Consider the following 22,885-nt stretch of genomic DNA (forward strand, 5'->3'; position numbering starts at 1 on the left):
GTAAGCATATGCTACTAAGCCCAGTAATTTTTACTTGAAGACCAGATGTCTTCTTTCCTGGGGCAGTGCCTCTCAACTTTATCTTTGAATTTTGTTCCTGATTGGATTTTGAAGACCTCTGTGTTTCTGCACATTGGTGTCTAAGTATCTGAGGACTTTGTTTTCAGGAACCCATTCATCACCACTGTAACACATTTCACTCATTTGGCCTGTATAGCAATCTTTACGTGCTTTGATTCATAAGAGGCCCATAAAAGCACAGCATGAGCTGACCTCAGAATTGAGGCTTCAGTACCATTTGTAAGGGATTAACTATCACCTTCTCTCACCTGACTCTAGCAACCCAATATCAGGTGTGCATAGTCAGGCACTGCCACAGGTATCGTTCTTACTCTAATTTTTAAATAGCATCTACAGACTTCCTTTCTCCCCTACCCTCATCCCCAGAGAATGTAACCCAGGGGCACTGTACCACTGAGAATCTCCCCAACCCTCTTTAAAATTTTGAGACAGGGTCTCCTTTAGCTTCTCAGGGCCTCCCTAAATTGCTAAGGATGGCTTTAAACTTGCAATCCTCCTACCTCAGCCTGCTGAGTGGCTGGAATTACAGGCCTGTGCCACTGCACCCAGCTCCTAAAGATGTCAAGTTTATCTTTGTGCTTGGGAAAACTAATAGATCTACTAAATGAAGCAGTATTACAAATTTAATTGAATCTCACAGTATGAAAATAAGGTGCATTACAACAGGAAGAACTCCCTAGCTGAATAATAGACATCTAGATCCTTGCTACTCCAAGTATTATTTGTGGATCAGCAATCTTCACCATTACCTGAGAGCTTGATAGAAATGCAGAATCACAGTCCCCAGACCTACTGAATCAACATCAGAGGTTTCATTCCTTTTTCCTCCACGTAAATTGTAGCTTTAAGGAAAAGTCAAAGCTGGAGGAAGAGGAAAGGCAAGAGAAGGGTGGACAGTACCACAGTTTGGTTAAAGCAGGACAACTGGACACATTAGGTTCTCACTTTGGCTGAAGAAACAATTTCCCTTTCCCCCCACCTTCCCCTCTTAGACCCCTCCCTTCCTGGGCATGTATAGAATGTTAAATCGATTATCACATGAATGGATGGTAAGAACTGCAATCTGTATACGGGGTAAAAATGGGAGTTCATAACCCACTTGAATCAAATGTATGAAATATGATGTCAAGAGCTTTGTAATGTTTTGAACAACCAATTAAAAAAAAAAAAAAAAGAAATCAATACCCCCTTCTCTTGCTTTCCCTCTTACAACATTTTACTTTCTCAAATTAACAATTTTTTTTTCCAGAAATCATGCTTTGGGATTTGTGTTAGTATTTTTCTTGAAGAAAAATGGTAGAATTTAAAAAATTATATATAATCTCATATTTGACATAATATAATGAATTATCAGATGATCTCCTTTTTATTGTTTCACAGAATATTTAGTATGCATATTTCTTTGGATAAATGTTATGTAAAATGCTTGAAAACAAAATCTTTTACTCTGTAATGCTCCATTCAATTCAATATTCTTTTCAATTAAGTCAAATTCTCCAGAGATATTGTTACCAAAAGCTCAGTCCTTGTCCCTGATGCCAATCCAATAACGAGGACATGGTTTTGAGAAAAAGGAAAAAGGTTTATTGCTTTGCTAGCAAAGGAAAAACACAAGGAACTCCTGTCCCAAAGGCTGTGAATCTGCCAATCAGCAGGAACAGGGGGCTTTCAAAGAAGTGACTCAAAGGCTACATTCCATGTGTTCTCTGTCTGGAGTTATAATTCACTTGTAAACTTGGGAGATAGCCATTTATGAGATTTTCTGGTACCATCCTCAAAGTCCGGATTACTTTTGTTTTTATGGTGAGTGTGTACTCAGGGATAAATAACTCTGTCTAGGATGGGGAAGAAAGGTAATCCTGTTTCTCCTGAGATTAGGGAGGAGGAGAGGTTAGGGAGGAGCATAGAGAGAGAAAGAGAAAGAAACATATCCACTTTAAAAATAAGTTGCAGTGGCAGAGCAGCATGGGTTATATTCAAAGCATAAAGTGGACCAATGTTACAACATTACAATATCAGTTATTTTAGGGGACAACACTGACCCTAAATGGCACTGATTCAATTAGGATTAAATAATCTCTCAACTCTGAAGAAGGGTTTTTAAAAAGATAGCCAGCTGGGCTGGGATGTAGCTCACTGATAGAGCTCCTGTCTAGTATATGGAAGGGCCTGAGTTTCAGCTCAGCATTGCAAATGTAAAAAAATATTAAAAAGATAAATATAGAAGAATGAGAACCCTGCTGTTTTATAATTCCCAATGTTTCATTATGTTCTAGCCAAATTGTTAAAGATGAATAAAGACAGATATTAAAGAAGTGAAAAGAAACCGACAGTAGGTAGAAGAGCTGAGCTCCATTCCGATTTGTGCAAAATTAATTTGGGATTTTTTTTTTCTTTTTTTGGTACTGGGGGTTGAACCCATGGGTGTGTGTCACTGAGCTACATATCCAGCCCTTTTTTAAATTTTGGGACAGGGTCTCACTAATTTGCTCAAGCTGGCTGAACTTGTGATGCTCTTGCCACAGCCTCTTGAGTTGCTGAGATTACAGGTATGTGCCACCACACAAGCCAAGTTTAGGAATTTTTAAGGAAGATGAGGGAGGGAAGGATACAAGGGCTCAGTAGAGAAGTGAAATAGTCCAAAGGGTTAGTCAATGTACATGCAACGAAGCCAACGGTGTCTGCTAGCTGCAGTGACCAAAATTGGGATTCAATCCACCCACAGACTGAGACAGAGGCCCTGTCCTTCTTGATGATTACATTACAAAAAAATGACTCAGGTCCTTGAGAGAGATGCTTGAATTGCAAGAGATACATATTTACAATTACCTTTTTAGTAAATGCTCTAAGGAAGGGAAGTTCCAGCCTTTCATTGGATATGTGTTGACTAGAATAAATTGCAAATGTTCCTGCCATTGTTGAGCTTCAAAAAGTCAATGTCATATGGGGAAGAAAGTTAAGGGGATTAACCTAAACCAAGGTGATAAATCCAAATGCAATGTGTGAATCTTAGTTGGATCCTGGATTGGATAAAACTAGCTAAAACAGATATAGAAATTTTTGTAAGTGATAACTATTATGTTGTAATATACATAACTGTTAATTTTATTAGATATGATAATAAAGTTATGAGTTTGTAGAACATGCTTACTCTTAGAAGATGCATGCTGAAATATTTTGGAGCAGTCTCATGAAATCTACAACTATCAAAAAGCCCGACCACAGAGTGTAGTGTATGTATGTGTAACAGAAAAAAAAAAAAAGAAAAGAAAAAACCCCACAAACTCCCCCAAAACCACATGGGGTAAAATGTTAACTCTAGATGAATCTAGATAAACAGTGAATAATAAATCACCTAAAATTTTAATTTTTAAAACTTCTCTGTATGCTTGAACATTTTTGAAATAAGAACCTGAGAAGACATTTTTCTCCCATCTTTTCTTCCAAATAATTACATTAGTCTTAGAACTTGATCTTAATAGTCTGTCTGAAGAATATATCTAAAATAACCCTTCTTCAGAACAACATCCTATCATTTTGTGTTAGAGTTGGTAACTTATTTAAGTAATAAAAATATTGTATTTACTTATAAGCATTCAATGTCAGTAATAAAGTTGCAACTTTTTTCTTTTTTTGCAGTTGGAGTGGTAGTCAGTTAACAGAACAATTATTTCATAGAAGATGGATCAGAGATAACGAGGATGAAAAGACTACCATCCCCATATGTAACTAATTTGTGCTATGCACCAACAAAAGCCTATTTTAAATTTCCACGCCAATTTACAAGCCCCAGGCAAACTTAGTGGCTACTGGACATACCATCAGGACAGGGCTATATAAAGACATATTTGTTAGTGTGTTAACTATACAAAAAGAGACATTAGAAATAGACTAGAACCAACTTATTCATTATCATCTCTTGTCTTCCTCCTCTTCCTTGCTTTTTCCAACCCTCACCACTCTTTTTTTTATGTTTCAGGCTTACCTTTAGCTTGGTAGGCAGTGATATCCTTTTCATGTTTCTCTTTCAACTTGCACTTTCTTTTCATTAAGTTTCTTTACCTGTAGCTGTTATTCCACATTTCTCTCCCAGTTTCTTTGCAACATCACCAATCAACAGGCCCAAATGTTCTCCTCTGATTTGGGGGGCAAAACTCAGAACAAGAAGGAGATCTCTTGGGTATAATGGAATCCCTGAACTTTTTTTTTTCCCCTTTAGAAATGACATAGGTTTTCATTTCCACCTTTGCCATTGAGCACTTTTTAGAAAACTCAGAAATTGAAGTGCCCGGGTGCTTCTTCTTCCACTCTGACAAGTTTGCAGAGCACATATGACATTTTGCTCTCAGCTTCTTAGGATCTCCTTTGACTGTGTTTATCAGATTTTCCTCAGTGAGGCACAGAGTCACATGGTATCAGTCTGCCTCTCATTTGCCCTGTGCTGTCTCTATGGAGCTAAATGTACTGCAGTGGCTGTTAGAAGTTTAATTATCCAACAAAAATCTCTTTAAGGTAAGCATTGGGTTTTATATATCACTGCATGAAATAGATCACAATGAGTTACTCATATTATATCTGTTGATGCTTATTAAGTTGACCCAAAGAACAATAAGAAATACAAGCAAGCAGAAAGTCTATGTTGAATATTGGCCTCTAGTTCATACAATATAGAATTCATTTGGCAATCAAATGCTAGGGCATAATCTGTATCCTAGAGATGCTCATTGATGCTGAGTGACTCATATTCTTCACAATTTTTGTTGAAAAGTAGCAGTCTGAGTCCTAACTTTGACATAATTAACAATACTTTGTCTTTAAAAAAGAGGTTTACAAATAATGTATAAATCTGATATCACTAAATTTTACATTTTCCTGTGGTAGATGAAAAAGGTTTGGTTGTTTTGTTTAAGAAAAGGCATGAGAGAACAAGTGACCTGTCTTATATTACACATCAGTTCTCAATACTCTTTCTCTCTCTTTTTTTAAATTTATTTTTTAGTTGTACACAATACCTTTACTTTGTTTATTTATTTCTATGTGGTGTTGAGGATCGAAACCAGGACCTTGCGCACGCTAGGTGAGCACGCTACCACTGAGCCATAGCCCCAGTCCACTCTTTCTCTTTTCAATAACAGCTTATTTTCTACTTGGAAATTCAGGTTGTTTATTAAAACTTAAACCTTTAAAGTCAATAAATGTGACTGATTCATTAAAAAAAAATCTATAAGTACTATGTACTTATAGCTGTATTCTATGAATATTCATAAAGATTCCTATGTCTCAGTCTGACTCTTTTTTTTGACTTACATAATTTTTTTCTATTTGTTCTTTATAGTTATACATGAGAGTAGAATGTATTTTGACACCGTATACATACTCAGTCTGATTCTTGATATAGGACCATTCTGTTGATAATGCTAATAAAGAATAAACAAATATTTATTTTGCTGATTTAAGGTTTTCATCCAAAAGTTCAACAATGGCTTCTTCATCTGCTGATTGAAGTAGTCTCTGAATTAGTTGATCCAGGCTTTTCTCACCACATAAAAATCCCTGGTAAAAGAGGTAATTATTATGAAACCTGATACTATAGTTTTGATCTGGAATACCCTCCTCCAAAGGCCCATGTGTTAAAGGTTTGGTCCCCAGTTTGGCCCTATTGGAAGGTGGGAGGTGTGGCTTAGTGGGAGGTTTTAGGTCATTAGGGACACACTGCTGAAGGAGACTGTGGGACACTTGTCTCTCTTTTTTGCTTCCTAGATGCCATAGATGAATGGCTTTCTTTGCCACAAACAACCACCATGATGTGCTGTGCCACCACAGGTCTTAAGCAATGGGACCAATCAGCCATAGACTGAAATCTCTAAAACTCCAAGCTATAATAAACCTGTCCTCATCACAAAGACTGGGGAGACTGAGGTAAGAGGATTATAAGTTTGAGATCAGTATCAGCAACTTAATGAAATCCTCAGCAATTTAGCAAGACACTGGCTGATACCAGGGACCCTGGCTTTACCAGTCCTGTGGTAAAGCAATCCTAGTACCAGAAAAAGTAAAAATAAAAAAATAAACCTTTCCTCTTTTTAAGCTTATTTATCTTAGGTATTTGTTACAGTAATGGAAAACTGACTAACACACCTGATTATTAAAAATAAATAAAGTGAAGAGTTAAGTTTATACTTCTTTTCTTTTTTGTGTGTGTGTTATTAGGCATCAAACCCACAGAGTTGAGCATGCTAGGCAAGTGCTCTACCACTGAACTACAACTCCTAGCCCAATTTCATTTCTTTACCGTCAATATTTAATAGCAACAAAGGATTACTCATGTTCTATAATATAATGAATAAAACTGCTAACAGGGGAAGATCCCCAGTTTGCAGTGATTTTTTTAGGGGCAAAATGAATGCAAAAGCACAAATGGGGGCTGGGGTTGTAGCTTAGTGGTACAGTCCTCATCTAGCACATTCAAGGCCCTGCTTTCGATCCTCAGCACCACATAAAAATAAATAAATAAAATAAAGGTATTGTGTCCAACTACTTCTAAAAAATAAATATATTTTTTTAAAATGAGCAAATAGAATTAATTGTTTAAATTTGGATTTTGTTTTAAAAATCAATCCAAGACTTGGATCTTTCCTGTAACTCCGGAAACAATGAGAGATCCTAATGAACTTTTGAAACTGACCACATCCTTCTCTGATATTCTTTCTCTTGTTTTTTGTGACACCATTCTAGGGTTTTCAAATCATCTTTGGGAGGATTTGTTTGGTGAATTCTTTCTCTTCCTGTACCCTAAAAAAAAAAGGCTTTTTATTCTTATCCTGAAAATTCTGTTCTTTTCATTCGTATCTTATTCCCAAGGGCAAAGAAGACTGAAATGCCTTAATCGGGCAGATGTTTTGTTGCCACATTAGCATAAATGGTGTTCCTTGCCAAATCCTCTGGATCTAGCTCAGAGGGCACCACCTCAGACCATTTCAGCCCACCTTTCCTGTGCCAACCCTCCAAATTTACATGATTTAATCTGCAAGTGATTTTCAACAGGTTTTTCTCCCTGAAATGGGAAATCCAGTGGTTTTAAAATCTAGAGGTTTTATGTAATCAAAAAATATTTTTGTTGAAATATTTAGGGTAAAAGTCTCTTGAGGTCTGCAACTTGCTTTCAAATGATTCAGCAGCAATAGTTGTATGCAGAAAAGAGGAAGTGGGGAGAAAGAGAAGGCAAATATAGCAAAAATGTTAACAATTGTTGAATCTAGGTTATAGATTACATAGTGTTCATTGAATTCTTTTTTTTGGTGGGGGGTGAGAGTAGGTACTGGGAATTGAACTCAGGGGCACTGGACCACTGAGACACATCCTCAGCCCTATTTGTATTTTATTTAGAGACAGCGTCTCACTGAGTTGCTCAGTGCCTTGCTTTTGCTGAGGCTGGCTTTTAACTCTTCCTGCCTTAGCCTCCCAAGTTGCTGCTGGGATTACAAGTGTGTGCCACTGTACCTGCCTCATCACTTTTCCAGTCATATCTGTATTAATGTAGACCCCAAATTATTCATTCCTACTAGTCTCTTTACTGCCTTTTTATGGACTTAAACTTTATTTTTACTTGACAAATAATAATATATTTATGGGGCATAATGCGATGTTTTGATACATGTTTATAATGTGGAATGATTAAAGTGAGTTAAGTATCAAACCCATCAGCTTACATATTTATCATTGTTTTTGTGGTGAAAACACTTAAAATCTATACTTTCCCCAATCTTTATATTAATTTTTTTTTGTGGTGCTGGGGATTGAACCCAGGGCTGTGTGCATGAAAGGCAAGCACTCTACCAATTGAGCTATATTGCCAGCCCCTACTTTCCCCAATCTTGAAACATACAATGCATTATTTATTATAGTCACCATTCTGTGTAATATATTACTAAAGCTTATTCTTCCTGTCTAACTAAAACTTTGTATTCTTCAATATCTTCCCTTTCCCCACCTACCACTCTCCTCCTTCATATAGATTTCAATGTTTTCATACAGTTTTTTCATGCTACTCTCAAACTTTTCCCTTTCACTAATGTGTTTTCCTTTTTTCAAATAGGCTGGTTAGTGATTATTGGAACACCTAATACAATTTTTTCTTATTATTTCTGAGTCTGGCATATTTAGTACATAGTTAGTACATAGTCCATAGTCAGGTATTTTATAGATAAAAAGCCAGTTACCTTTCTGTTTCACAACTGAATATTATACTTTGTGCCTACAGGCCCATCTAAAAGATATTACTGGCCGTAAGAATGTGAGTGTCTCAGGGAAAATTATCACCACTACCAGAAAAACAACCAAAATAATATGGTGTAACTAGAACAATGTGACCAAACATGTTTAGTTAATCCTGTGTGTTTCCTGAGGAAAGGGAAGTTAGTAAATATTTCATCCTTTTTGACATGGCTGCTGTGTTCCTATGCAAGAAGTGACATAAGATACAAAGATATTTATAAATATATTAAAAACACAGACATTTTCCTTTAAACTTTAATTTGGAGAATATAATAGGATGGAATCAAGTGAAAGAGGTTTTAGGTATTAGATGAACCAAAGAAAAAGATAAGAGCTTTCTGTCTCCGGCCTTGTCCACACAGTCCTTTATGGGAACCACTTCATTTTCCCCTTCAGTGGCAGCAAAAGGGAAGTTTTCTTGTGCTTCATTTTTTTAAACATCTTTACTTCTTATTTATTTTTTAAGAATATCTGTTTTTTTAGTTGTAGTCAGACACAATGCCTTTATCTTATTTATTTATTTTATGTGGTGCTGAGGATGGAACCCAGCACCTCACACATGCTAGGTGAGCACTCTACTGCTGAGCCACAGCCCCAGTCCCTAACATCTTTAATTTTATTTATTTATTTCTTTTAGGGCCTCCCTTTTGCAAGGCAAGCACTCTACCACTGAGCTACAATCCCAGCCCTGTGCTTCATTATTAATGTATTATTGTTAGTAGTGCTGGCTGGATGGCATTTAGGTAGGTTATTGTTCAAAAAATCTAGACAGGGTCTCTTCCCCAATACACAGCTGTAACACCTAATGAATATGCAGTATGGAAAATAGAATTATAAGATGTTCTCTGCTGTATACCGTGTGAATGCGGACAGAACCTGTAAATACGTTGGCATATGATCCCAGAGATTAGGTGAGTAATCAGTTGACTTTAAGTTAATCAAGAGAACTATTATCTAGGTGAGTTTGACTTTATCAGGTGAGATCTTCAAAAAGGCCTGAGCCAGCTAGGGATGTGGCTCAGTGGTAGAGAGCTTGTTTGGCATGCAAGAAACCCAGGGTTTGATTCCCAGCATTGAAAAAAAAAAAAAAAGGCCTGAGCTTTTCCTGCAAAAATAGATAAAAGAGATGCTAAATGGGCGAGGTTATTTAGGAGACACATGGCAAGCAAATTCCAGCAGTATTTAGGAACTAAGAGCAGTTTTCAGCTGACAGCCAGGAAAAGAGTAGGAGTGTTAGTTCTTAACTGAAGAGAATTCTGACACAGATATGAGCTTGGAAGAGGATACCAAGCTTCAGAAAAGTATGTAGCCTTCATAACACCTTGCTTTTGGCCTTGTGAAACCCTAAGGAGAGAACGGTTCAGTAGTACCTGGATTCCTGACCTATAGAAAGCATGAGAAAATGAATAAGTATTGTTTTAAACTGCTAAATTTGTGGCAATTTGTTACCCAATAATATATGCATACATGTATATTCAATATGTATATTCAATATGTTGTGATTGTATAACAAAGAATTTGGAATTTTAAAATATAACTATTTCAAAGTGGCAGAAAGATCATATTTCTTACCAGCAAACTAATAAAAATGTAAATTTTAGGGTATTAAGCAAAATTGGCTTAACGATTTAAAATTACTTGGTAATATTTTAGACACAACTCTCCAGAATTGATTATACTTTCTTTGAAAAGCAAAGGTACATAAAGCATAGTCAATAGTATTACCTTAATGTCACGAACTTCATATGCTATCCTGTGGTCAGTGACTCTATCCTGTGTGAAATTATATGTCCGAATTCTCTCTGATTGGGCTCTTGTTCCCACCTATGCCAGACAAAAGCAATTCATACTTTAACTTTATAATTACATTCATCACAATGGAACAATGGAAAAAGTACTTGTAAATGACTCTTCTATTTTAATAGGTTAAGCACTTTCTACATTTTTTTTTAATGGTGTGTGTGTGTGTGTGTTGGGGATTCAATCAACCCAGAGCCTTGCCCATGCAAGATAAGCACTTTACCACTGAGCTGCCCTTTATTTTATTTTGAAATGGGGTCTCTCTAAGTTGCCCAGGCTCCCAAGTAGCTGGGATTATAGGTGCACCACCACTCCTGGCTAAGCATTTTCTAAAAGTCATACACAGACAGTGACTAGACAAAAGCAGGCAAGAACTTAATGTTAAGACTAGAGGTTTGGGGCTGGGAAGGTAGCTCAGTGGTAGAGCACATGCTTAGCATGCTGTACAAGGTCCTGGGTTCAATCCCCAGCAACACCAACCAAACCAAACCAAAAATAAAAACAAAAATAAAAAAACATAAGTTTGTAAAACTTATGTCTTTTTAACACTTCCAATTCCAAATACTTAAAACCTAATCATCTTTCCACCCCAATCAGTTTCTTCTCCTGGTTCTACAAATGATACATATCACCATGTGTTCCCTTTTATTCAAGTAGAAAACTCTTGACACTCTGACAAGCACATCATGGGAGGTTACTATCTCAGGCTTTGATACAGACTCTGGGGGAGAGCTTACCTTCAATTCATCCAATTCATCCCATTCTCTAACTACCCATTTCTAATTGGTATCAAGAGTCTTTAATTTTAATCTGCCTTTTCTATTTATACTGTCATTTTTAAAATTTAAATTTTGCAAAGCTCTCATTATTAATCTGTTGATTTTTCTGCTTATATTGTGCCGACTTGCTTCATCTTCCTAAGGCACAGCCTTCTGAGTAAGTTTTCTTCTTTGGTTCCTTCTTGTCTTCTAAGCAGACACAACTCAACATTCAAGATGCTTCCTAACTTGGCCAACCTTCCCAACATTATTTATGAAGATTATGTGACCATCTATGATGCCACTTTTTATATTATGTTATTTTTATGTGTGTACCTGTTAACTGTGCTAAAACATTTCACAGATGCCCTTCTCTAACACTTTCCTACTATCTATTCCTTTCTGGTCCTGGTAATTTTAACATGTTCTCTTCTTCTTTTGAAACTCTTTGCACTTGAAATCTTCTTCAAAGCACACCAGAGTTCACCTCAACCTAAGATTATTTATGTTATTCTTAGTCTATGCATCTCCCCTGCCCCATCTCCCAATACACGACATACACAGCATCCTCCCTCAATTGCTTTCACTGTTTAAGATTATAAAAAAGAAATTCTATAATTCATTTTTTAAACACAAAGGTAAACAATATGGTCAAGAGAATTTTTTAAAATTACAGATTCCTAAGCCTGTATATGGGATTGTGTATTCTGAAAATATTCCCCAGGCCATCCATTTTGACAATCAGCCAGATTTGGAAACTATTGTCCCAAAGTATCATATTCAGAGCCACAACCCAAGTCCAGAACAATCAGATTAGAATCCCAGGATTGGGGGCAGGTCAGCATCTATAAAGCACACAGGTGATAGGTTGAGCTAGGCGGCACCAGGCATCATGCCTTCTGTATAAAAGCCGCTGAAGAAAACACTTCTAAGCTTTAGAAATCCCTATTAATAAACCGTTCAGGCAAGTAGACAAGGAATTTTAAAAGCAGAGAGATCCTTTCTGGATCTTTAAATCAGACTACTGAAGGAGCTATATACACGTAATTTACATAAAGCCAATCTTAAGTACTTACCTTAAAAACTACTATGTAGAATATCTAGTGCCAAAATGTTAAGTGGTAAGTAAATCTCAATGTCTTTTATAATTTCCAGTGGGGCAGAATTCATAGTATTTATGTTTTCATTTACTTGCCAAGAAGCAATAGTATGAAAATTAATAGTCCTATCTACAGATGTACTAATGCTGCTCTACAATCTGGAATTACAACACATAGAGTATTAATATATTATTTATCCTGGCACTTTTACTACCTGTAAGTTAGAATGATTAAAAAAATAGAAAATGTAAAAAGACAGGGACATATCTAGATGAAAAGAACAATTAATATTTACATTTATATACTTCAGTATCCTAAAAGGCCATAAAATCTTTCAAATTTGATTTACTGTGTCATACTTATCTTCAAATAACATAAAAGCACAGTAATTTCTGAGTTCTACTTTCTTTTCTAGCCTCTTTTAAAGAGAACCTTTCTTTTCTTTTAGAATTTTAAATTATTTAAGTTTGTTTACTTAAGACAATGACATTCACTCATTTTAATTTGTAAGTTATCTGTGTACGTATTTGAATAAAAAAACATTATAAATGTATAGTGTACAAAATTCAAAAAGTACACTAATGAAAATAATAATGAAAAGTAAATCTCCCTCTATCCCTTGTCCCCAAGTCTCTTATCAGTAGCAATCACTGTTCCCTATTTTTTTAAAATTTTTTTTAGCTGCAGTTGGACACAACACCTTCATTTTATTTATTTGTTTATTTTCTACATGGTGCTGAGGATTGAACCCAGCACCTTGCTAGGTGCTCCGTGAGTGTTCTACTGCTAAGCCACAACCCCAGCCCATGTTCCCTATTTTTTTGGCACTGCCATTTATATTTGATCCACATAGAGTTATAATAAAAAGCATAGCTCTTTAAGGAAAATATCTGAAAATCTCAATTTCTTTTTCCCCCCTTGATACCAGGAACTGAACCTAGGGGAGCTTAACTACTAAGCCACATTCCTAGCCTGTTTTTTATTTTTCTATTTTGAAAACAGTGTCTCACTAAGTTGCTCAGGGCCTCACTAAGTTGCTGAGGCTAGCTTTGAACTTGCGATCTTCCTGTCTCAGCCTCCTGATCCACTGGGATTACAGAGATGCACCACTGCATCTGACCTATTTCTAAAGAATTATTTTGTCTTTAAAACCAACTTCCTCTTAAGACAGTTATGACATACACACTGGAGATAAACAACTGTTTATGCATCTTTCATTTACTCATTTGTAAATTGGAAAGCCTAATTTAATCATATCAATCCAAGCCAGGTGTGGTGGCATATGCCTATAATCCTAGCAGCTCAGAAGGCTGAGGAAGGACGATTGCAATTTCAAAGCTAGCCTCAGTAACTTAGCAATGTCCTAAGCAGTTTAGCAAGACCCTGTCTCAAAACAAAATATAAAAAGGGCTGGGGATATGGCTCCATGGTTAACTGCCCTTGGGCTCAATCCCTGGTACCAAAACACACACACACACACACATCTATCCATCAATTCACAGAAATTTAAGTCACTGCTTATCTACAAAAAAAGCACATTTCCCTATGTTGTAAGACATTTCCATTTATGCAAGAGAAAACACTGTACTTTCTAAACAGAGTGTTGACTTTTGTACAGTGTCTAAATTATTACACTAAATAAGCCTTACCTGCAGTTTTCTAGTACTTTGTTGTTGACACCTGTCCTTCTCAATAATCTGCTGGTAGAGCCGAGCTCTCAACACACGCAAAGCTATTTCTTTATTTTTCAGCTGTGATCGTTCTTGTTGGCATTCTACTACTAGCCCTGAAAAACAACAGAGATCAGAGGTAAATTGCAGCCTATACAGGCCAAGTTAAGGCAGAACTGAGGACCATTTGAAAGGGGAAAGGTTAATCAGGAAAAGATCACAAAAGATAAAAAACATTTCAGAAACTGGTAACATCTGGAAATAGTTGCTTAGATTCTAATGTCTGATGAGATATTTCAGGGAGCACAAAGCAGCAGATGGTTATATATACTTATATACTTTCATTTCCCGAGCTTGGCCTCTCCCTCCCAGCTCATCCATATATTTGGACAGCTCAACAATAGCAAACTGCCTCTCTCCCCTGCAGTACTGCTCCATTCTCTGTCCTACTCAAAGAGGACTCAGTTTTTCCTGTTTTGGTCACAAATACACAGAGAGCTGATGTTTTAAAAATAACTACACAATGAAAACAAAAGAAAGAAGCTACTCAAAACCTTTAAAAGGAAAAGTTTATATTTATAGTGACTATGCTTTTGAGCTGTCTGGGTTCTAAAAAGAAATGTAATACATTCCTCTGAAAAATTGTGCTACAACTGTGTACAATGAATCAAAATGCATTCTGCAGTCATATACACCTAATTAAAATTAATTAATTAATTAATTAATTAATTATTTTTTTTAAAATTAGGGCTGGAGATGCGGCTCAGTGACCAAGTGCCCCTGAGTTCAACCCCAGTAACCCCCCACCAAAAAAAAAAAAAAAAAAAAAGAAAAGGAAAGAAACAAAAAAGTTAATTTTTTTAATCTGAAAAATGAGAGAAATATTGTCAATGCACTGCCTAACATCATTTTGGCCAATGAAAGACTGTATATACTCTGGTGGTCCCATAAAATTATACTACCCAGTGACATCATAGTCATTTTAGCTTGTAGACCTCTATGTTTTCACAATGATGAAATTGTCTAATGATGCATTTCTTAAAATGTTAAATCCCTATTGTCAAACAATGTATCTAAAATCGTATTAAGAACTGTAAAATTATCCCATAGTATACCAAAATTATCAATAATCAAAATAGCATTAATGTAACAGAGCCTCATGGAGCTAGCAGTGGTCAATCTACAAGGTGACAAAAGACCCATGGAGTGCAGTACCCCATACTGCTTCTGTGTTTCATTTGTATTTGAGCTGAAGCCCCTCTGGTTGCTCACACCTATCCAGTATATCTAGGCAGCTTCCCTGGATAGTTCTGCTCACTATCTGCAGCCTTTGAGAGAGACAACTTTTCCACATGAAAGAGAAATATAAACATAATGAGGGCCTTGGGCCCACAATAACAGTGTTACCTTTAAGGATTTTGTAGGAGTCAGGTACTAACATAGGACTACTTCCTTCCAAATGCTGAAGAGTTAAGATGTGAAAAAAGCATGAAAGCACAAAAGCAAAGGGACTTGCTTACCTGTGGGGATGTGGACAAGCCTAACAGCACTGTCTGTTGTATTAACATGCTGCCCTCCTGCTCCTTTAGCTCGAAATGTATCTATTCTCAAATCCTTGGGGTCAACTTTCACATCTACCTAGAACAAAAGGTATAACAAGTACATTCTACACTCCATGAAGACTTGCATATTAAATTTATTCTGATATTTTTCAAATAAACTGGACTGTTTTGTGTTGTTACAGCTATTAAGCTAAAAGGAGAAATTACTATACCAAGGAAAAAACCACAAGCTCCTTATTTTGATAGGATGCTGTTTTTAAAACAATGACAGGATGTTATTACATCACCAGGTTACATACAATCTTTCAAAAATTTCATTCTTTAACACAGTTATATTACATAGAACATACAAAATATATATAAAAGGTATATATACACATATTTTATTAATTCAAAATCATCATTCATGGATCCCTACTTGTAAACATGCCTACTTGTTAAAATTTATTTGTGTCTCTCAAATCAATGCTTATACAGTCCTTTGCAGATATGCACAGGGCAGTTAAAAATTTAAGCTGCTCTATATTTTTATATTTTCAGCTGTGGTCAGACAAGGTGACAATCTACCTTCTTGTTTCAGTTTTCAGAGATGACCAGAAGACAGAGATAGATGGTAGGGGAAGGGAAATGTGATACAAGAAGCTTTGCTTGTGGGGCCAGTTGAATAGGGTTTGTTTTGTTTTCTTTTGTGTTTTACTTAAACCAGGGTCTTACTATAGTGCTCAGGCTGGCCTTGAACTCCTAGGCTCAAGCAATCCTCCTGCTTCAGCCTCCTGAGTAACTAGAGCTATAAGTAATCAGAGCAGTGCTTTGCTAGGACAGGGTTTAAATCTCAGCTCTAGTGTCTGCAGCAGCCATGACAAGCCTCAGACAAGTCACTTAGTGTCCTGAGCCTCCTTTTCTCTTTTATAAGAGATAGAAAATAGAATCTAGCACAATGGGTTGTTTTTAGGATTTAAGATTATAATCGATAGGATACATATGCACGTGTATGAATTAGCAAATACTGAACAGTTGCTCCTAAAACTAATTTGAAAATTATTGAACTATTCCTGTTAAGTGGCTGAGTATTTGCTAAATGTTCGCTGGAACTTTACTGAGCAAACTACTGCAAATAATAAGAATCGATGTGTGTGTGAGTACACGTGCATATGTGCACATGCACACATCAGTGAGTTGAAAGGTGATCCCCAGAAAAATATGTTCACGTTTTAACGCATGGAACCTGATTTGAAAAAAAAGTCTTTGCAGATGTAATTAAGATGAGGTTATACTGTATTATCTATCAGGCCCCAAATACAATGACAAGCATCTTTGGAAATACTTGTGTGTGCTTATGTATGTCTGTGTATTTAAAATAGTTACCAAATAGGCTGTGTTATAATTTGAATCTTGAATGTCCCCCAAAAACACAAGTGTTAAAGTCTTGATCCCCAGTCTGTGTCCTTCTTGGAAGTGGTGGAATTTTAGGAGACAGGACCTAATGGAAGGAAGTTAGGTCACTGTGGGCATGCCCTTAAGGGGACACTGAACTCTGGTCCCTTCTCTTTTTGCTTCCTGGCTGCCATGAGATAAGTAGCTTTGTTCTATCACACATTCCCCACCATAATATTATGCCTTGCCACTGGCCCAAAGGCAACAGGACCAATTGACAATTGGGCTCTAAACTCTGAGTAAAAATAAACCTTTCCTCCTTATAAGTTGATAATCTCAGTATCCTGTCACAGTGACAGAAAGCTGAATAATACATGCTATTTTAAGGGGAGAGCCAACATTGTGTTCTACATTCACTACTATGAGTGACAAATAGCAAGTGTGATGTTTCTCTTTGAAAAGTAAACTAATAAAGGGTCAAGGTTGTAATCTAACACAACACTTGCTTTCCTCTAAAATGAGGACTACATATGAAGAAAAAGGTTATATGACTTTTGTTAAAATTACTAGTGCAAGCTACCTAAAAATTCAATAAACACTAAAAAGATTATTTCCCCATTTCTTGTGGTTATAGTATAATTAGTTATATTACTACATAACTTATTGTGTAGGTATTATATGTCATATTCTTCAAATGTTATAAAAACCTAATGACTCTTGATGAATTCTGAACACAGAAACCATGACTTAAAAATATTCCAAGAATTTTAAAATTCAAGTAATTCAAGTAAGAGAATATGACCATATTCTTTTAGAAAAGTTAAGTTACATTAAATGAGTTTAATTTTCAAGAATATGAAGACATAATGGGCAGGTAGGAATGGGTGGAAGGAAAAAAGATGGTAGCAAGAAAATTCTAGGTTTGATTTTTGAACTTTGTAAATGTTTACATATACCAAAAATAAAATTAAACAAAAGGGAAAACAAAAATCAAATCCTAAAATTAAATAGAAACATAAACAAAGGAACCAAAATATTTACCATAACAACTATGTAGAAAAAAATTATTTCACATAGTCTTTGAAGGTAGTGTTCTGATTATACATTCTGAGGACAAAATCTTACACATTACTCAGTAGTTTACTATTAGTAATACTGGTATTATAATTTTGAAAGTTTTAATACATTGTACAATAAAGCAAATAAGTAAACACAGTAAATAAGAAACAAGAACTTTCACTCTTAAGTGGAGATATAAAATACAAGAAGAAAGGGGGAAAAAAACCTCTATAATGTTAAATTTGAATTGGTAATATGAAACTTATTTTAAAATATATTTTTTAGTTCTGTCCATTGGAATTCTAGAAGTTGGGATGCTCTAGTAATAATGATGACACCAAGAACCCAAATACTGCTTTGGGGGTACATTCCCCAGTAAAAAGGACCAGGCTAACTTCAGGCCTGAGACAGGACACTATTGGGACTGGGATAAGTAATAGTACCAGAAAGCAAGACTGGTGGGGGTCATTTCAAGAAAAGGCAAAATGAGTACCCTAAAAAGGCTATTACCCACCAAATGTGGGATAATATAAACATCAAAAAGAATAATAATTACAACAGAATGAATTAAAACAAATCTATGAATCTATAATGAGTTTAGTATATAAAACTTTATATCAAGAGTTTATAATGAGGGGCTGGGGTTGTGGCTCAGTGGTAGAGTACTTGCCTGGCATGTGTGAGGCACTGGATTTGATCCTCAGTACCACATAAAAATGAATGAATAAAATAAAGATATTGTGTCCATCTACAACTAAAAAAATATTAAGAGTTTATAATAATTCCTGTGGCTCAGGAGGCTATAGTATGAGAATATAAGTTCAAAGCCAGCCTCAGCAACTTAGCAAGACCCTGTTTCAAAATAAAAAATAAAAAGGGCTGAGGATATGGCCCAGTGTTTAAGTACCCCTGGGTAAAATGTTTGGTACCACACACACACACACAAAAAAAAAAAAAAAAAAATGGAAAAGAAAGAAAGAAAACAAACTATGGATTTAAAATTGTTGAGAACAGGATAATATGCACCCAAGAGATTACCTAGTAATTGCAAAGGGGAAAATATACTTTTAGAGTAGAGATATTTTGTGTGGTCACCATCCTAACTAAATGCTCAAACTAAGCCTTACTAAAAGTGGGACAATATGACATATGTGCCTTCTGGTAAGATGCAACATAACTCTAAATTTACCTATGAAGTATTCTTGCTCAAAGCCTGTATCCTGAAGGTAGTATAATAGAGTATTTATATACAACTTTTAATGTATTACTAGAGGATAATGAAACATGTTAAACAGTACCATGAAGAAAAAATAATGAATCCAGAATGAGGAACACTGTATAAGACAAAGAGTGTAGACTGTTCAAAAGCCAATACCATTAGAGAAAAAGGCGAAAGACTGTTCCAGACTTCAAATATGTAAAACTCAATTGAATCCTGGCTAAAAAAATAGCCATAAAATACTTTTGTGTCGACTGCAGAAATTATAAAATGGACTAGATATTTAGATAATATTACATAATTTAACTAGGAATATAACTCAGTGGTAGAGTGCTTGCCTAGTATGTGTGAGGCCCTGGGTTTGATCCTGGAATGGAAATAAATAAATAAATAAGATGTAAATGTAAAAAATAAAGAAAATATTATACAATCATGAACAATTTTCATAGAGGATGACATTGTGTTTATGTAGGACAATGTCCTCATTCTTAGGAGATGAATATGGAAGATTTGAGAAATAAATCTTATGGTGTCTGCTATATCTTTTGAATTTACCTAAAAAAGATATAAAAACATATCTATGGGAGTCAAGCAAATATAACAATTCCTGACTCCAGGTAAAAGTCATGAAAGTTTTGTTGTGGTAGAAACCCCATGCAGATATTATATTACTAATCCTGAAGTATCTGTGGAATTAATTTTTTTTCTTAAGATAAAATTTATGTAACAATATTTTTAAAACTTTGTGGATTCAGTTTTAAAATAAGTCACTTCTGACCAGGTGTGGTGGCACACGCCTGTAATCCCAGCAGCTTGGGAGGTTGAGGCAGGAGGATCAAGAATTCAAAGCCAGCCTCTGTAAAAGCAAGGTGCTAAGCAATTCAGTGAGGCCCTGTCTCTAAAACAAAATACAAAATAGGGCTGGGGGTGTGGCTCAGTGGTCGATTGCCCCCGAGTTCAATCCTTGGTACCCCCCACAAAAAAGAAGTCACTTCTATTTTAAACAAAATATCTTGTTAAGGTTGGTAAGGAAGAGCAAAGGCAACTTTACCTGGGGAAAGATTTCCCATTAGAAACTAAAAATAACCATTAAAAAACCAGATTTACCTAAAAGTTAAGACTTCTCAGAAAAATACCCATTTACATGAAGTGAGTTTTCAACACCTCCTGGTGAGGTTACCTCATCTGGCTGAGGAAGGACAATGACTGACATTGTTCCTGTGTGAATACGCTGCATTCTTGATGACAGGCCCACCTCAGGGATTCGCTGGACTCGGTGAATTCCACCTTCATACTTCAAATGCTTAAAGACATTTTCACCAGAAATTCGAGCAGCTGCGTGATGCAGTCCACCTAGGAAGAAAAATTCAGAAATATTTACAGATTCTACTGTGAAAGCGATTAGGATCCTAAATATCCTTAATTTAAGGTCTGAATGTGAGTATAGAACCAGAGATGAGAACATAAGGTAGATACAAAAGTATATTTTCACAATGTAAATATACTACTATATAAAAGGAAACACCAAATACTGTTTATGGTTATCTCTGGGAATAGAATAATAGTAGATTTGTATTTACTTTTCATATTTTTTGTTTGTAAGTATTCTATAAGAAACAAGTTTTACTTTCTTTTTTTGGTACCGGGGATTGAATTCAGGGGCATTCAACCACTGAGCCATATCCCCAGCCCTATTTTATATTTTATTTTGAGAAAAGGTCTCACTGAGTTATTAGTGCCTTTGCTTTGGACTCACGATCCTCCTGCTTCAGCCTCCTGTAATCCAAGCCTCTAGGATTACAGGTATGTACCACTGTGCCTGGCACAAGTTTTACTTTTATAATTAAAAAAAAAATACGATTAAAAAAATACTAAGAAATTGTCTACATTGAATTATCCTATGTTGTCTTAGGCTAATATAATGCCACATGTAAAAGAATATTCAACATAATAATTTTGCAGTGTTTAATAACTCAATAGGCCCTTCTAAGTTTTCAAGAATTTAATGACAGTCAGCTCTTGCTTATCTGTGAAGTGGGAAGAATGTCAGATACACAAAAATATCTTAATACTTAGGTTTAGCTTCTGTGTTTGTTTGTGTTTGTGTGTGAGTATTATCAAGGATTGAATATGTGGTGCTCTAACACTTATCCCCATTCTTTTGATTTTATTTTGAGACATGGTCTCACTAAGTTGCCCAGGCTGTACTCAAACTTGTGATTCACTTGCTTCAGTCTTCCAAGACGCTGGGATTATGAGTAAGCCACCACACCCACTTGATCAAGACTCAACTTATTTTCATCTAAATTTTTTTTTAAAACATCTTTTTTTATGATACAATAATATTCAGATTCAGAAAATCACAAGAATCAATATATGGCTTAATGACAACCACTTGGATAAAGAAAAACTTTTCTGGTCTCCCCATGCTATATAGTTTAGATCTGGAATGTCCCCTTAAGGCTCATATGTTCAAGGCTTGGTCCCCAACACAGCAATATTTAAAGTGGGGTTTTGGGGAAGTGATTGGATCATAAGGGCTCTAACCTCATCAATGGACTAATCTATTGACAGGTTAACAATTAAACGGACTATCAGGAGGTAGAGGAAACTAGGAAGTAGGGCCTAACTGGATGAAGCTGATCACTATGGGCTGGAAAGGCATTTTTTCTCCCAGGCCCCTTCCTGGCTCTGTCTATTTCCTGGCCACTATGAAGTAAGCAGCTCTTTCCACCACTTGATCCCTGCCATGATGTTCTGTCTCAAAAAGCCTCAAGCAAAACAGCCAAGTGACCATGGACTGAAACCTTTCAAACAGAGGCAAAATACATCTTTCCTCCTTGTTTTTCTCAGGTATTTTGTCAGTGACAAAACGCTAACATACTGGATAAGCACTCCTAAAACCTCAACTTCCCCTGTGAAAAATCATCATCCTGTCTTAAAATTGAGCCTGGTATGATGGTACACACCTGTAATCCCAGCAATTTGGGAGGCTGAGGCAGGAGGATTGCAAGTTCAAAAGCAGCCTTAGCAAGGCCCTAAGCAACTCAGTGAGACCCTGCCTTAAAATAAATAAATAAATAAACAAACAAATAAATACATAAATAAGAAAGAAGGGTTAGGGATATGGCTCAATGGTTAAATAACCCTGGATTCAATTCTTGGTACTAAAAAAAACCAAAAAAAATTAATTTAAAAAAAATTGCAGGTCCTTATAGCTCAGTGGTAAAGCTGGTACTTAGCATGCACAAGGATCTGGGTTCAATCCCCAGTACCAAAAGTCTCTTATTCCACACATTTATGATTCATTTCTTTCATTTCCTCCCAATTAACTGTTGAAAATATTTTAGGCAGTTTTTCATCTCTATGATAAAACAAATACCTTAGAAAAATTAATTTTAAGGGAGAGATTTATTTTTTAACTTATGGTTTTAGTTCAAGGTTGGCTGCTGGCTCCATTGCCTTAGGCCTTATATAAGGTAGAAAATCAAGGTGGCAGGAGTGTATGGTGGAACAAAATGGCTCACTTCAAGTCAGACAGGAGGAGGAGAGAGTCTGGGGACAAGATACTCCCTTCAAGGAGATACCTTCAGTAACCAACTTTTTAGGAGGCTGTATGCACCCCCTCAGATTTCCACCACTTCCCAATAGTGCCACCAACTGGGCACTAAGCCTTTAACACTTCAGCCTTTGTAGGACATTCCAGATTCAAACTATGACAAGAAACTTTGGGCTGCTGACCCATAGAAATTCCAACAGCCTGGTTTTGCGGATTGCATGCACTTGGTACATTTCACTATTCTGCTGCCCTCTGTATTGGCTGTAATTTGGCAGCTGGGTCCAGAGACTAAACCAGACATCACCTTGAGCCCCTTGTCAAGATTACAGAAGACATATAATGTTCTTTTTATGGTTTTCACAGCTTTTGATATGCTGCTTAATGCATCATGTGTTATAAAATAGTCTATCATTTCTTTCTTACTTTTTA

At 36.0% G+C, this 22,885-nt stretch overlaps 1 protein-coding gene across 3 annotated transcripts in view; it reads right to left on the reverse strand.

Annotated features, from left to right (window-relative positions):
• Positions 1-1,642: 1,642 nt before the first annotated feature.
• Positions 1,643-22,885, reverse strand: part of Mtrf1 (mitochondrial translation release factor 1) — a 34,920-nt gene continuing 13,677 nt past the window's right edge. For 2 of the 3 annotated variants that reach the window (XM_027928884.2, XM_027928882.2), the window contains 5 exons: positions 20,078-20,250; positions 15,204-15,321; positions 13,663-13,799; positions 10,081-10,179; positions 1,643-5,634 (listed from right to left, as the gene is read on the reverse strand). In XM_027928884.2, coding sequence (XP_027784685.1) covers positions 5,521-5,634; positions 10,081-10,179; positions 13,663-13,799; positions 15,204-15,321; positions 20,078-20,250 — 641 coding nt within the window. In that variant the 3' untranslated portion in view covers positions 1,643-5,520. The remainder of the gene's footprint in view (positions 5,635-10,080; positions 10,180-13,662; positions 13,800-15,203; positions 15,322-20,077; positions 20,251-22,885) is intronic. The other variant, XM_027928883.2, reaches the window with a different exon arrangement.

Source organism: Marmota flaviventris, chromosome 4 (genome assembly GCF_047511675.1).
Source record: "Marmota flaviventris isolate mMarFla1 chromosome 4, mMarFla1.hap1, whole genome shotgun sequence".
Lineage (NCBI taxonomy): Eukaryota > Metazoa > Chordata > Mammalia > Rodentia > Sciuridae > Marmota > Marmota flaviventris.